Genomic DNA, 16300 nt, shown 5'->3' with positions numbered 1-16300 from the left:
AAATTACTCACCCTCAAGTCATCATAGGTGTATATGACTTTCTTCTTTCAGACGAATCCAGTCGGAGTTATATTAAAAATTGTCTTTGATCTTTCAAGCTGTTTCATGGCACTCAGCGGGTGTTACATGCATCAGTCCAAAAAAAGTTAAATAAAAAGCACCCAGCCATAAAAAAAAAGTGCCTCACACAGCCCCGGGGGGTGAACAAAGGCCTTCTGTAGCTAATCGATGTGTTTTTTTAAGAAAAATATCCATATTCAAAACGTAATAATCACTTTAATGTAGCTTGTGCCAACAGTTGTACACGGAAGCAGTTCCGGGAGGATGACATATGAGGTCAGCGTTGCGCATGCGCCAGTGAGTCTCGTGAAAACCAACGTTTGTTAACAGGAGCAAAGGAAGCAAAGGAAAACCAGTCTCCTCTTGGCTTATATCGAAATCCTCTGACATTCTTCTTTACAAATCCTCGTTTTGTACTTCTAATAAGTGACCGTTGTTTTGTTTTGATCTCTCCCCTGCGCTTGCGCGTGCTTCAATTCTGAGCGGCGCATGCGCAAAGCCGACCTCCATACGTCATCCGCCCGTACCTGCTTCCATGTACAACAGTGAGCGCAAGCTACATTAAAGTGATTATTACGTTTTGAATTCATCAAATGTAAGCTACTGGCATTTTGAGAGTCAAAAAAGCATTTCAGGCAACACAAAATTAATACCCATGGCTCCTGACAATATATTGAGGCCTTATTAAGTGAAACGTTTGGTTTTTTGCAAGAAGCTAAACATTATTTTCGACATTATGACCTGTAATGCCTCAGGCAAATGGGGAAATCTGATTATTTTCCGAGAACTGGTTCTTTCACACAGTTTGTTTCAATTAATAGGTTCAAATAACCGATTCACCAGTTGGTTTACATAATCACGTCACGTATACACAATTATATTGTTATATTATGCAATAAAGATGTGAAATGCAGATGTCTAAAGCATATAAAGCATGCTTGTATCACGGCTCATCTCGTCTTCGATCCGAGTCGGAGGAACTGGAGCGTTGAATGAGTTCATTCATCATACGATCATATACGCTGGTGTTTTGACCAGTTCAAAAGAATGATTCGTTCGTGAATTGGATAGCACTATCTGGACCGTTTGCCCAAGGCTCTGGATTACAAGTCATAATGTTGTAAATAATGTTCAGTTTCTTGCACAGACTGATCGTTTCTCTTCATAAGACCTCAATATATTTTCAGGAGCCATGAGTGTTAATTTTGTCTTGCCTGTTTATGCTTTATGTTTTTTTTACTCAATTCTGCATTCTATGAATCACCAAGGACCACAGTTTCAGCTAAAAATCTTCTTTACTGTTACACTAAAAGCCACCTACGTCTTGGATGGCCTGAGGTTGAGTAAATTAACAGCACATTTTCATTTTTGGGTGAACTGTCCCTGTAAATATGCTGGCTGGTCTAGAGTGACACCGTTTCACTTGCACTGATTATGGCTAAATGTTCCCATTGGAAAGTCCCATATTACATCCCTCGAGAAGCTCTTTTGCTTTATATCAACCTCCCAGATTTAACCACAGTTTGGTGAAAGTGCTTCCACTAGTAATTACCGCTGATTTTCTGAAAGATTTCATCACACTTTCATCCCAAAGTGTGTTCTTCATGTCAAAGGGATGGATTTCACCTTATTCCAGGAGCCGGTTCTCCATCCATCTCTCCTCTCCGTCTCTCAGAAACTCCACAACAGTCTTTTCCTTCAACTTGCTTATTCTTTGCAAATCGTAAATCACGCAGTTCCCTTTAATCCAGCTTTCCAGGATCAGCCTGAGCTGTAGTTATATTATACATCTCCGAGCCGCTCCAGCGGCCCAGGGTAGCATTTGAGCTCTCAGAGATACACCTAAACCTGCAGCAGTGTTTGTGTTACCGGCAGTGTTCGAACTATACCGTGGACTTTGGGGGAGCCCACTTGTTTTTTGTGCTACAAGTGTATGCACTACTTGCTTTATACAAGCACTATATAGGATAAATCACAATACAGGATTTACCCAATTATACTTTATCGACACGAATTGATAGGTGAAACAACAAACAGCCACCCACAAATAGTCTATAAACAAAGCATCAGGCTGTCTTTGAGTTCACATGAACAACGGTTAAAGTTACTCGTCGTCAGGCTACAGAAGAATACCATACTTCCTCCGTTCAGTTAGACCTAAGACATCGAGAGTCACGAAGACCTATAACAACCCAGCCACAACACATAATTGCGAATAACATGCCTTACCTTAACACAGAATCAACCACAGAGTCCAGCGTTTATATTTTTTCTACGAATCTTTGAGTTAACATGTACTAAACATGTGTGGAATTTGCACCGCAGCACCCCCACACCTTGATGCTCATGACAAGAATAGCATGTATAGTTATCTTTATTGAAGAGAATTAGGTTTAAATCGCCGTCATGCATGAATGAATGATATTTTTGCAATTTTACACATAATAATCCACGATGATCACATTACACAAAACTGAAATTGCACGTCAAAATAACACATTGTCAATATTTTTTGAGACCCCCCAAAATTTCCTATATCACGTTTTCAGGGGAGCCCATGTCTTATTAAGGGGAGCCGAGCTCCCCCTAGCTCCCCCGTAGTTCGCACCCTGGTTACCGGGACACGTCGGTCTTGTGAGTCGTGAACAAGTGCTGAAATCTGAAAGAGGGCTCTGGTAGCAGGTTTGCTTCAGCTGTGATTGTTTTCTGTTTATCTGTGTCTGGTTGTATGAAAATGAAGGAATAATTCACCCAATATGACATCTTTGTCACCATTGACCCACCCTCATGTCACTCCAAGCCACTATTATTTTCATATGCGCACGAAATATGGAATGCTTTTATGGTGCTTTCTGGTTCCCATCCACTTTTCCTGTATGGAAAAGAGCATCTCTGACATATTGTTCAACATCTACCTTTGTGTTTCATGGAGGAAAGACACAATGGAGAAGAGAAAATGTCATTTCTGGATGAATTATCCTTTGTGAAATATTTCTGATGTGTATTTGCAGATAAAATAATATTAATGAAATAAAAGGCGACTTAAGTGCACTAAAGAGTGACTTTTTAAAGTGAGCTTTTAAAACGTGAGCTTTGAAATAATATCATATAACTATTAATATTTAAAGTACATTTTAAATCGTGTTTTAATAATCTTTAATAATCTACACTTATTTTGATGTGTTGACTAACATACTAAAGCACAAAAAGTACCTGATCATTTTAACTGTAGTGTGTTAATTGATATTACATTTAAAGTCAATATATTTTACATGTACTAAACTGCAACTTCATCATTATAAATGTGTAATTACAAATATATTTAAATAGGCTACATGACATTCAAGTTTGAATAGAAATGACATTAAAGTATATTTTACTTTATCATAAATGCTTGTCAGTACATTCAGCAGTAACACTTTAACCATATTTCAAAGAATAGAATTATGAAATTACATATAATGATGTACTTAAGTGCTACTTACGTGAGTCAAAAAGCATGCTAAAGTTCAGCTAATTGCATTTTATATAAATTTAAACCATAATTAATTTAATTGCAATTATGAAGTATCTGAAAACATGACATTCAGCTCACAATTTAGCATATTCTTTTAAAGTACATTATTGAGTACTCTGTTTGAAAGTATGCTAAAATGCACTTCTTTTCACAAGGGATTTAAGCAGTTGTGTCTATGGGCCAAAAACCCCTGAGGCAAGGGATTCCTTCAGATGCATTACAACATATCTTGTCTTGTCTCTAAGCGTTTATGCTAAACATTTCACAATAGTTTCTGTCATAACACAGCATTGGCGTTGTTCTTGCTGTAGTTACAAAATCTCTCACTCCTTGTGTTCACTGCAAGTGAGATCTGCAATGTAACACAATGGAGCTAGATTATAATTGCTGTGTAAAAGCTCTTTGCAAGCAACATATACATCACAAGTGATCAGTCTCATGACACAGTCAGCCATTGCCTTAGATTTCTACTAATTCCTTAAGGTTTTTTTACGGTGGTTGCTAAGAGTTTTTCAGCAACACATAACTGAGTACTTGGGTTTGTAGCCAGGCATTGAAATGCCACAGATGGAGGTGGAAACCGGGAAAAGTTATCATTAGCCCCTTTGAGGGCGGTTTTTTGCTATACATAGCTGTGTGTGTGTCTTTATCGCTAGGGTTTGGAGTGTGTGTTGAGGGGACGGAGAGATTACTGGGCACAGAAAGACAAACTCGCATGTTTTGACTGCAAGTGGAGCTTCTGAACCCTTGAGAGAACTTGATGACCATCCTTTGCTCTCGCTTTCTCTCTCGTACACACTTTCTGTTTTTCCTTACTATTATAGATTTAACTATGATTAGACTCAAGAAAATATAAATATAAATATTTAAAAATTAATATTTAAGGAATGTCCTGATAGAAGGAAGTTCATTTTAAAAATAACTTTTTTACAGCTGTTTCCACTTTTTGTCAGCACAGTCAGATTTTTATGAAAACATTTGTACACTCAAAACACTCACGAAGATGATGAAGGTAAAATAATCTGTAATTATCCACACAGAAGATTAATCCACAAGAAGAAGGCTTAGCACACGTGAAAACATAGACAAGACCTGACAAACTAAACTGAACAGACAGGAACTTAAGTACACAGACAAATGAAGATAATTAACAAGACACACCTGAACATAATGACATAATCAACACGATGGAAAACTAGGTTAAAACAGGGAAACAAGAGGAAAGACAACAAACTAAAAGTCCATGATGGTGACACACATAAGGCTTTCAATACTGTATAGCAAGTCTGTTAAATCAAATATAGTAAATATAGCCAATCAAAACTGCTTGATTGCTTGTATCATTGCAAAATGTAAACTCTATTGTCACTCAGCTCTAATCTGCTAGATGTGCCTATAAGGCATAATATATTATAAACATTATCATCATGCTTTTCTGTAAAGCTTTGCTTTGAAACAATATGTATTGTGAAAAGTGCTATACAAATATTTTATAATCATTTAACTTGACTCGAGAAAGTCATATTGACTCCATTTGAATGATATATTTATATTAGACCTACATATTATGGGGCCGCTCACACAGAATGTGTTTTTGCATTGCACTACATTGATTTTCCATTGTTTTTCTATGTAAACATGCACTGGATGGACGTGTTTGACCGTGGTGATTTTGCAAGTTAAAAGCTGTTAAACTTTAAAAATGCATTTTGAGACCTCATGTTTTATCCCCATTCCACTGCCCAAGTTGTGCGTTTTCAAAGCAAAAACACATTCTTCAATGTGCATGCACATTGATTTCTTTCAGTTCTGCAAGCAGTTTTGTTCTCCATGATAAGTGTAAATATCTTGTTCTGGATGTGCAAACTAGACTGTGTGTGTTTTATTATGGGTTAGATATCTCAGGAATGTTATTGGTTGTACAATTCTATTTGGAGGAGTGATAAACTGTAGTTATGTGTACTTTTTCTTCTGTGTGTGTGTGTGTGTGTGTGTGTGTGTGTGTGTGTGTGTGTGTGTGTGTGTGTGTGTGTGTGTGAGCAGCGGGGAACTGAGAGAAGAGGAGGCGAGGAAGTGAAATAGAGGAGTGGAGCAAAGGGGCTTTCTGGGGGTGTGACACAGTTACGCTGTAGCGCAGTGAAAGACGCCACTGTTTAAAACACACACGCACACACACACACAGCCTCCAGAAATAGAGAGGGCAGAAAAAACAGATAGAGGGAATGAGAGGCCTGGAGTGAAGTAATAAAGCAGAGATGAGGAAGGAAGGAAGAGTTTTGCTGAGAGAGGGAATGGAAAGAAAAAGAGAAGAAAGGAATGAGAAAGAAGAGCTAAAAAAAGGAAGAGACGGGCAGTGAAAGGTCTTTCTGTGTGAAGTCATTGAGCGAAGGGTGGGCTCTGCACTCGCTAAATAAACATTTACATTACCGTGTCAAAGGCTAAATCTCTTCACAATGGCCTTTCAGAATCAAAAGAGAGAATTAATCTCAAATTTACCATATGATTCAAATGCCGACTGAAAAAAAATGGAGTGATTTGATCACGTGATCTGAAAATACGTGATTATTATCATGCAAGAACAACAACAACAACAACAAAAAACAGACATACCAACATATTATCCTAATTATTAATTTGAAAATTAAATTTAAAGCGGTATTTCACCCAAAAATGCTAATTCTGTCATCATTGACTTACCATTTATTCATGTCAACACAAATCTGTATGACTTGATCTGTTTCGCAGAAATTCACGACTCCTGTTTTTCATCAGAAGTCCTCATTTGCTTGAAACACAAGCAGAACAAATCTCTATGCATACTGTCACATGATGAAGAATGTCTTGTGGTAATGTAACATGTTGCATCATGCAACAATTTATGTAATGCAATACAAAAACAACAACAACAACAACTGTGTTTCATGAATGAGGCCCAATGAAAGTCAGTGGATACTAGTGTTAATTAAATTATTAATTAAAAAGCATCATAACAGTAGTTCATACAACTGGTGTGCTGTATTGTTTGTACGGGGAAAAAGACTAAAAAGAAATTTGTTCACCCGTAAATGAAAATGTCCTCACCATCAGGCCATCCGAGATGTAGATGAGTTTGTTCCTTCATCAGGTTTGTAGAAATGTAGCATTGCATCAGTGTCTCAGCAATGGATGCTCTGCAGTGAATGGGTGCCGTCAGAATGAGAGTCCAAACAGCTGATAAAAACATCACAATAATCCACACCACTCCAGTCCATCAGTTAACATCTGGAGAAGACAAAAGCTGCGTGTTTAATGCATAACAACGCTTCCTCCAGTGAAAAAGTGGTCTGTTCTGAATCAGCAGAGAAATCTGCACAGACCCAACACTGTTTACAAGCAAAAACACAGTATGTCGGTGGATTTTGATGTGACAGACCACAAGAGATGGACTTTTTCACTGGAGGAAGCGTTATTATGGATTATTCACTTGTATCTTAGCCAGAAGCAATGGTTTAAAAACCTCTTAATGATGGATTTGTTTCTTACAAACAAGCAGCTTTTGGCTTCACAGCCATTCACTGCAGAGGATCCACATTGAGCAAGTGACTTGCTGAGCAAGTGATGCACATTTCTCCAAATCTGATGAAGAAACAAACTCATCTACATCACTGATGACCTGAGGGTGAGCACATTTTCAGCAAATTTTCATTTATGGGTGAACTATTCCTTTAAGTTGCAATTTGCGAAAAATAGATTAACTGGAAAAGAGCAACATAAACATTTTGTTAAACATCTCTTTTAGTGTTGCATTGAGCCATACAGGTTTTGCGTGACATGACGGTGAGTAAATGACAGAATTTGTATTTTTGGGTGAACTAGTCCTTTAACAACAGTTGACAATTTCTATTTCATGTGACGTGTCCCTTTCCAATCAGTGTCCTTATGCTGAAGGCGATGTTTTCAGATTGAAATGCATTACAGATGCTGCTAAATTCCTCCGTTTTAAAGGGTTGGAGAGAGTTTGGTTTGTGGGGATTTAAAGAATTTAGGCCATAATGCTGATATGAGACAAAACATCAGGAATTTGGCAGGAAATGAGCTCAAATCTCAGCTGGGACTGAAATCGGACAGCTGTCCATCACCTGTGCAAACCAACCACCGCAAATGACTCAATTGTGTTTACATTGCATTTCATGAAATAACTCCCAGCATTTATTCTCTTCAGGTCGAGTTTGTAAAGGCCCACTGTTTAACAGCTGCTCTGCCCTTCCCTCCTCTCCTCTCTTTTTGTACACTTTATCCTTCCTCAGACTAACCTTGTTTAACACACACATCCGCACAGGATTTACTATGCATTAACTGTAAATACACAGACACAAACTCAGAGATGCACACTTGGACACAAAGACAGACGTGTATAGCTCACATTCTTTCGGTGCTGCTCAAATGAACCCCACATGCTCAAACCCTCTCACATACTGTACACACAGGGCTTGTGTGTAATCTAGTTAGTAGTGTTTGCTTAGTCAAGCATCACTTTTACTATTAATATTGCTCTTATTTGTACCGCTCAAGCCTCTTAGGCTAAGAATTCAGCTTTGTTGTGTAACTCGTCCTGCGCTATTTGTACATCTGATTGTACGTCAGATTTTGGGGCTCTTTTGACGTAAGCCAGTAAGTAACCACTGAGCAATCATCACAATGACCTGGCGACCACAACACCTGAACATTAGCTGTGAGTTTTGTGCATATCCTGCCGTGTGACATGCTATACATCTTAAGCTGTTTTAAACAGCGTTTTAACCCTATTAAGCCTACTGTACATGCACATTTCTGATTTTTATAAAGTAAATGTAAGAATAACTGTGATATTGTTAGTAATATTTCCAGATGAACACTTACTGGACTGAAGCAGCTCAGCTTTACTTGATTCTCCATCAATCATTTTTTAGAGTCTCAAATCTGATCCTCAGGATCTTTTGAGGAGCGTTTATTTGTTCATCTCTCAATCATCACTGGATTGTATTGCATTATATGTTTGGATCATTTCAATCTCATCTTACTAACACACATTATTGAAGATATAGAGTGACGACTGATATTTATATCATTTTATGTAAGGATCATCATATAAACATCAGCATCTGCACCAAATTGCATATTTTTGCTCAGTTTGAACTGTTTTTCTCCATATTCTCACTAGACTGTGAGCCTGATGGATCAAATATGATACTAAAAAAACACATATGCAAACTTAAAGTGTTTATTAAAGTGTTACTATTTAAAGTGTCAGTCTTTAAAGGGTTAAAATCACACTGCAGGACCATTTAAATTAACTATTTAAAAGTGAAAAATGTGAATAAACGTTGTATAAAACTTTAAAGAAACAGTGACCAGTACATGACCCAAGATATTCACATTAACCTATATGCTTATATACATTTTTACCTAAAATCTTGAAGTTGATTGAAAAAGCTCCTGGATCTGTTATGCATCAACTTTCCTTTTGCAGACGCACATGGAGCAGCACACAGGAACGTCTTTGTGTGAACATTTCATCTGTGTCTATTCAGGTGTTTTTAGGTTCTTGTTTTCTCAAGCACCTCTCTTGAAGAGTGTGTGTGCGTGTTTCAGCATGCTGCTTTGTTAAGTGTGTTTACACTGACCAACTGCTTTTGTCAGCTGGACACAGAGTAATACAAAAGAATGAGGTATTCAGAGAGAAAGAGAAAAGATGTATGTGGAGAAAGTGTGTGTGTGTGTGTGTGTGTGTGGCAGCTATTGGGTTGTTACTGTTCACAACTTGTGTGAGAAAATCTTGAGTTCTCGCCATATTCATCCGCCATGGATGGGCATTTGACTGGTCCTCACTAGTTAAAAAGGCTTATAAATCAGCCAGAAAATGTTTTTGATGTAAATCTAGTGTTCTGCAGATGTTTCTGTGATGGGTAAGTTTAGGGGTAGGGTTTGGGTTAGCTGATAGAAAATATCATTAACCTGAAAATCAGTGGAAGTCTATGCAATGTCCTCACTGAGATAGCAAAACAAACGTGTGTGTGTGTGTGTGTGTGTGTGTGTGTGTGTGTGTGTGTGTGTGTGTGTGTGTGTGTGTGTGTACTGGTTTGTGTGTGTGGGTGTGTGTGTGTGTGTGTGTGTGTGTGTGTGTGTGTGTGTGTGTGTGTGTGAGAGAGAGAGAGCGCTACCCCCTGATTTCCCACTGAGCTTGTAAGCACTCAGCTTCTCCTGGAAATAAGATCCGATGGAGCTGTTTGTGTGTGTGTGGGTGTGAGTGTGAGTGTGAGTGTGTGAGTGTGTGAGTGTGTGCGTGTGTGTGTGAGTGTGTGCGTGTGTGTGTGTGTGTGTGTGTGCGTGTGTGAGTGTGTGCGGTCTGACCCATGTGTGCCCCTCTTTGACAGTGGCCCTATTAACGAGGAAGTGAATGTGGCCTAAGGAAAGGCAGTAAAGCATTAGCTCTCTGTCTCTCAGCTTGAGCTCTAGTAGATGCTCTGCTTCATTACAGGAGCTCTTCTGAACTCTTTAACTGGTACGTTTCAACTATATATCAGCTCTGTGTTGTCCTTCTGCTCTCCTAGCTAGTAAAATCCTCCTTTGGGTTGATCTCACAAATCCTTTTGAATATTTTTGTTTTTGTCTGCTTAGATTTGTTTATGTATAATTCTTTAAAGGAATAGTTCACTCAAATTTTAACTTCAAACCGTTGCTTCTGGTCCATAATAACGCTTCCTCCAGTGAAAAAGTGGTGTGGTCTGGTCGGAATCAGGAGAGAAATCTGCACAGTCCAAAGCAGCTCTAAACAAATATGTGGATTTTTGGTGAATTTTGATGTGAGAGACAACAGGAGATGGACTTTTTCACTGGAGGAAGCGTTATTATAGATTATGGATTTGCCAGAAGCAACGGTTAAGTTCACTTGTAGGATAATTGCTAAAGAAAAACAAGTTGTGTACTTAAAGTTTACTGCTGTTACATTTAAATGCACTTAAAAGTATACTTTTATTAATTAAAAAGTTGATTTAGTCCCAAGTATTGAAATAGTAGTACACGTACAGTACAAGTACAGTATACTCTACATTGATATTAGTATACTACACATACTTGAACTTTACTTAACTTCACTTAATTAAGTGAACTTTTTTGTAGGCTTTCTTGAACAGCATGAACATTTTGCTAAATATCTTCACCGTTAATTTACGATTTAGAATTTTTTAAATTTTTATTTTACTTAAATTTTTGTTTTAGTTCATTTTAGTTTTGTGTGTTTTTGTCATTTTTATTATTATTATTATTTATTATTTTTTGTTAGTAGTTTTTATTATTTTTATTTCAGTTTTAGTTTTAGTTCAGTTAGTACATCAAGTTAAACCAAAATGAAAATAATAAATGTTAAAAAAGGAAACTAGCTAAAAAAAAAAATTTTTTTTATTATTTTAGATAACATTTATTTTGTTTGAAGTAACACAGATGCTTTTTTATGGTTTTAGTTTTAATTATTTTACTCTATTCTACTCTTTATATCTTTGTTCTTAACAATCATAAATTCAGTTGTTTTTAAACCATTCAAAACTCAGCTTGCTTATAAATATTCGTCAGCATTGATGTAGCCTAATTAAACGTATGTATATATGTAAGTATCTTAACATCGTAACTTTTGCCGTAAGCACCCAAACACGAATTAATCAAACCACAAAGAACACGAGTATGAGCACTAAAGCTCTAGAATAATCAGAGCAGAAGTTTTCCTGAGCAAACACACTCAAACGTGCTGTAAATATTTAGGGCTGGTTTGTGGAGAGCCGCAGTGTTTGCTGTGCATTAATGGGACGGTGTTTAGTCATTAATGGCGGTGTGTGCGGTGGTCTGTGAGGTGAAATGACACCTCGATGACCCTGTGCCTCTTTAATTTCACCCCCATTACTGTCTGCAGCTGTCTCTGCCTGTCTTTAGTGTCCTGTAACATCTCTCCCTCTGTGGGTGCTTCCTATCAAGACAGGAAGAGGAAAAAAGCAAGAGAAAATGAGCAGTGTTTCCTGATGTCACTGGCATCGAGAACGAACTCGTGGAAGATCTTGAGACGTGCATCTGTGCTCTAGCGCTCTATAGAAGCTGATATAGGTCTGATTTATGATGCCATATGTTTCTATCCTGATGTCCCGTTCTGTCTGTGGTTTGGGGATTGCAAGGAATTTATCGATTCTGGTTACATTTCCACTTAACGATTCTGGTTTATTAACCCCTTAAAGCCTGTCATGTTAAATAATAGTCTGACATTTAAATTTCAAAAACAGTTTATTGAACTTGTAGAGAGAGAAAAAAATGCATGTGTTTTTGTTTTGTATTATATTTGATGCATCAAGCTTTTATGGCTCATATAGTCTGATACAGTGAGAATGTGGAGGAAAAAAACTGCACAATTTTATTCAGAGGCCCAAAACAATATGCAATTTGCTGCAGATGCTGATATTTATGTGGCCAATAAGTAAAATGAATTTCTGCTGCTTGTAATGCAAATCATTGAAATCTTTATAACAGTACAGCAGATACTTACATTTAAAAATGATATAAATATCAGTCGTCGCTCTATATCTCCATTAATATGTCTCAGTAAGATGAGATTGAAATGCTCCAAACATATAATGCAGTGATTGAGAGCTGAAGAAATAAAGGCTCCTCAGAAGATGTGAGATGTTCTGGAGGCTTGTGAAGATCATTCCTCCGCTGAGGAACAGTGAAAGTAAAGCTTCTGGAAACAAACGCTCCTCAAAAGATCCTGAGGATCAGATTTGAGACTCTAAAACATGATTGATGGAGAATCAAGTAAAGCTGAGCTGCTTCAGTCCAGTAAGTGTTCATCTGGAGATATTACTGCAGTTATTCTGACGCTTACTTTATGAAAGTCAGTAAAGGTGGACGTTTGTACAATTAGACTAACAGATCTTTTACTTGATAAAAAAAAAGTCATTAATCAGACGACAGAAGGCATGGAGTAGATTGTGTGTGAAACAGGTTTAACAGCAAAGTTTTGTTCATTTAGAGGCCTTAGAAATGTGTATATCAAATGATACGGTAGCTTTATAGAGTTAAAGGTTCTGGAAATAATTTAGAAGAAAGAATTGAAATCTACAGTATTAATTCTTTCAAGTTTGTAATTTTTGTCCTGACAAACTTTCCTTTTTTATTTTAAAAATGGAACTGGTTCTAAATAACAAAGGTGTTTTGTTTTGTTTTGTTTTTGTTTTTTATTCCCAACCCTAGTGGTTTGTCAGTTTTTCATTCCTTAAAATGTGTGTCACTTTGAGTCATCTTCTTCAGGGCTCTTGTCTTGCTCTGACTCTGTAAACATTGACCTCTGTCTGTCTCTCCCTCTGGAGATTTATCTGAGTGTCTCCAGGTTCACCATTATTTCCATATGGTAACTAATGTATCACTCTCTGTCACAGGTTGACCAAAAACACACACACACACACACACACACACACACACACACGCACATTGCCATGCTTGTCAAAGTGAGATGCCATAACTTAAGTCTCTCTCTCCCGCTCCCTGTAGGCATGTCCAGGTGCTCCAGTAAGCTCCAGGGCTGAACAGTGTGCAGTGTTCAACAATCAAGAGTTTATGGGACGCGTGTATGACTGGGAGCCTTTCACAGAAGGTTAGAAACGGAAATTGAAGGGGTGTAAAGGGAAAAAAGAAGCAATAACAGAGGTGTGGTGGAATATTACCCTGTTACTTACCTCTCTGCCATTGTGGAGCAGCATTTGGAGTTTATTGTCTAATAACCGAGTGTACTGGACATCTGCTAACACGATATTTTCCATTGACCTCTTTTCACTTAGTTTTTCATGATCAGACTGCATGCATTAGTTTGCAGTTTGGTTTTTATCTGTTTATTAAACATATGAGCCTGTTCCAAAAGATAGTGTGCTGCGTATTTAGAAAACCTTTTAAGGCATCGTACTGTATATAGCTGAAAAGTCTGGGGTTGGTAAGATTTTTTAATGTGTTTGAAAGAAGTCTCTTCTGCTCACCGAGGCGGTTTAATCAAAAATACAGTAAATATCGTGAAATATTTTTACAATTTAAAATAACTGTTTTCTATGTGAATATCTGTTAAACTGTAATGTATTTCTGTGATGCGCAGCTGAATTTTCAGCATCATTACTCCAGTCTTCAGTGTCACATGATCTTCAGAAATCATTCTAATATGCTGATTTGCTGCTCGAGAAACATTTCTGATTATTATCAATGTTGAAAACAGTTGTGCTGCACAATATTTGTGTGGAAACCAGGATTTTTTTTTTTTTTTTGGATTCTTTGAATATAATTTATTTTAAATAGAAATATTTTGTATCATTAAAAATGTCTTTACTGTCACTTTTGATCAATTTAATGCATCCTTTCTGAATAAAAGTATTAATTTCTTCCCAAAGAGGAAACCCCAAACATTTAAAAGGTAGTGTAGCTGTGCTTCAGACACAAAGTCTGTCCCAATAATACCTTCTTTTTTTTAATTTTTTTATTTTTTTGTTACAAAAGCAGTCTTGTGGTTTGCATACAAAGAAAAAAACAATGATCCAAGATGGCTTGGAAGTTGAGAAAAATGTTGTTTATAAATATTAACTATTTACATTTTTATTCCATATTGCAAAAAAATTAATCATTTAAATATGTTTGATGAGTATTTTCAGCTCAGCTCAACAAGTTATGCCATTTTTTTAATTCATTCTGCAGATTTCCCTTCACGATCAGCGTAGAAAATGTGAAAGATGTGCACAGATTCCTTTTAGACCGGCACAGCCTTGAATGGTTAGTGATTCTAAGAAAGCTCAGAACTGCAGATAAGCAAGAATAAAGGCATTTTTGAGAGGCTGTAAATGACCTGAGCCATAAGAAGACAAAGTAGATGTAGAATGAATGAAGAGAGGAGGAGGGAGACCGCAGGGGTCATGGGCATTACTGTACAAGCAAAGAGTCTTTGTGAGGATAGAGAAGAGAAGTTAAAGAGGAACACAGAGTTAAAAACAGGAATGTGTGACGGGCCGTTATAAAAGTCAAAGAGACCAAACACACGTACCAGACCACCACTATAAATCAACAATACAGAGAGACGAGAGAAAGAAAAAGAGGGACTTATAGTGGGGAAATCGGATGAGGGGGGCGGAGTCAGAGAGGACAGAGGTTAGGGAGTCATAGCAACCGAATGAAAAAAGGCTGCTGTTCAGGATGGATGGATGGATGGATGGGATGAAAGGGTCTGTGAATGAGAGGAGAAAGACCTGAATAGTAAGTGAGAGGCTTGAAAAAGGGGGAAGTGAGGACAGACGTAACTGAAGTGACACCCAATCTACTGTTGAGGAGAGGAAGCCGTCTGGTCCACAACAGAGAGACTCGAGTGTGCGGGAACCCCTCTCTGACAGATGGCCATAGAGACGACCACAAATCATTAGGACAGGACCTTAAATCTTCACTTTAGATCCTTGACATCTTAAATACTGAGTACAGAATCTTGATTCTTGAGTTTCGAACCTTGAATTTACAATCTTAATTACTGAGCAGGAAATCTACAGTAGAATCATGAGTTTAGAATCTTGAATCTTGAGTGTAGAACCTGCCATTTAGAATTTAGAACCTTGAATTGTAAATACTGAGTTTAGACAATTGAATCTTGAACTTACAATCTTGAACTTTTAAGTTAAAACCCTCATCTTGAGTTTAAAATCTTGATTCTTCAGTTTAAAACCTCAAATCTTGAGTGTAGAACCTTCAATTTGGAATACTGAGTTTAGAGACTTGAATCTTGAATTTACAATCTTGAGCTTTAAACCTTGAATCTTGAGTTTAGAATCTTAAATCTTGAGTGTGAACCATAATTTAGAATTTAGAATGCTGAATGAATTTAGACACTTGTTTAAATTCTTTTAAACTAGTTTAGACACTTGAATATTGAATTTACAATCATGAGTTTAAAACATTAATCTTGAGTTTAGAATCTTCGATTTTAAGTACTGATTGTAGAATCTTTACTCTTCAGTTTAGAATCTTGAATCTTGAGTACAGAACCTTGAATTTGGAATTGTGAATACTGTGTTTAGACATTTGAATCTTGAATTTACAAACTTTAGTTCAAAACCTGTAATCTTGAGTTTAGATTTAGATTTAGTCATCTTGATTTTGGGTTTAGAATAATCAATACTGAGTTTAGATACTTGAATCTTGAGTTTACGCTATTGAATCTTGAGTTTAAAATCTTGAGTTTTAGAATCTTAAACCTTGAGTGTAGAACCTTAAATTTAGAATTTAGAATACTGGGTTTAGACACTTGAATATTGAATTTACAGTCCTGAGTTTAAAACATTAATCTTGAGTTTAGAATCTTCGATTTTAAATACTGAATGCAGAATCTTTAGATTATTTACAATCTTTGGAGTCTTTAGATTATTTAGATCTTTATAGAACCTTGAATGTGGAATTGTGAATAGACACTTGAATCTTACATTTACGAACTTGAGTTTAAAACCTGAATACTGATTTTGGATTTAGAATCATCAATACTGAGTTTAGACACTTGAATCTTGAGTTTTAGAATCTTAAATCTTGAGTGTAGAACCTTAAATTTAGAATTAAGAATACTGGGTTTAGACACTTGAATCTTGAGTTTTAGAATCTTAAATCTTGAGTGTAGAACCTTAAATTTAGAATTAAGAATACTGGGTTTAGACACTTGAA

At 36.8% G+C, this 16300-nt stretch overlaps 1 protein-coding gene across 1 annotated transcript in view; it reads left to right on the top strand.

Annotated features, from left to right (window-relative positions):
• The window catches only part of LOC107689019 (ADAMTS-like protein 4), a 55975-nt gene that overhangs the window by 11217 nt on the left and 28458 nt on the right, over window positions 1-16300 (top strand). The window contains exon 5 of the mRNA XM_016486889.1: window positions 13124-13226. Coding sequence (XP_016342375.1) covers window positions 13124-13226 — 103 coding nt within the window. The remainder of the gene's footprint in view (window positions 1-13123; window positions 13227-16300) is intronic.

The sequence above is a fragment of the Sinocyclocheilus anshuiensis genome, unplaced genomic scaffold (genome assembly GCF_001515605.1).
Source record: "Sinocyclocheilus anshuiensis isolate Anshui unplaced genomic scaffold, SAMN03320099.WGS_v1.1 scaffold181, whole genome shotgun sequence".
NCBI lineage: Eukaryota > Metazoa > Chordata > Actinopteri > Cypriniformes > Cyprinidae > Sinocyclocheilus > Sinocyclocheilus anshuiensis.
Note: the sequence above shows the minus strand (reverse complement) of the source record. Positions and strands in the feature narration are given on the sequence as shown.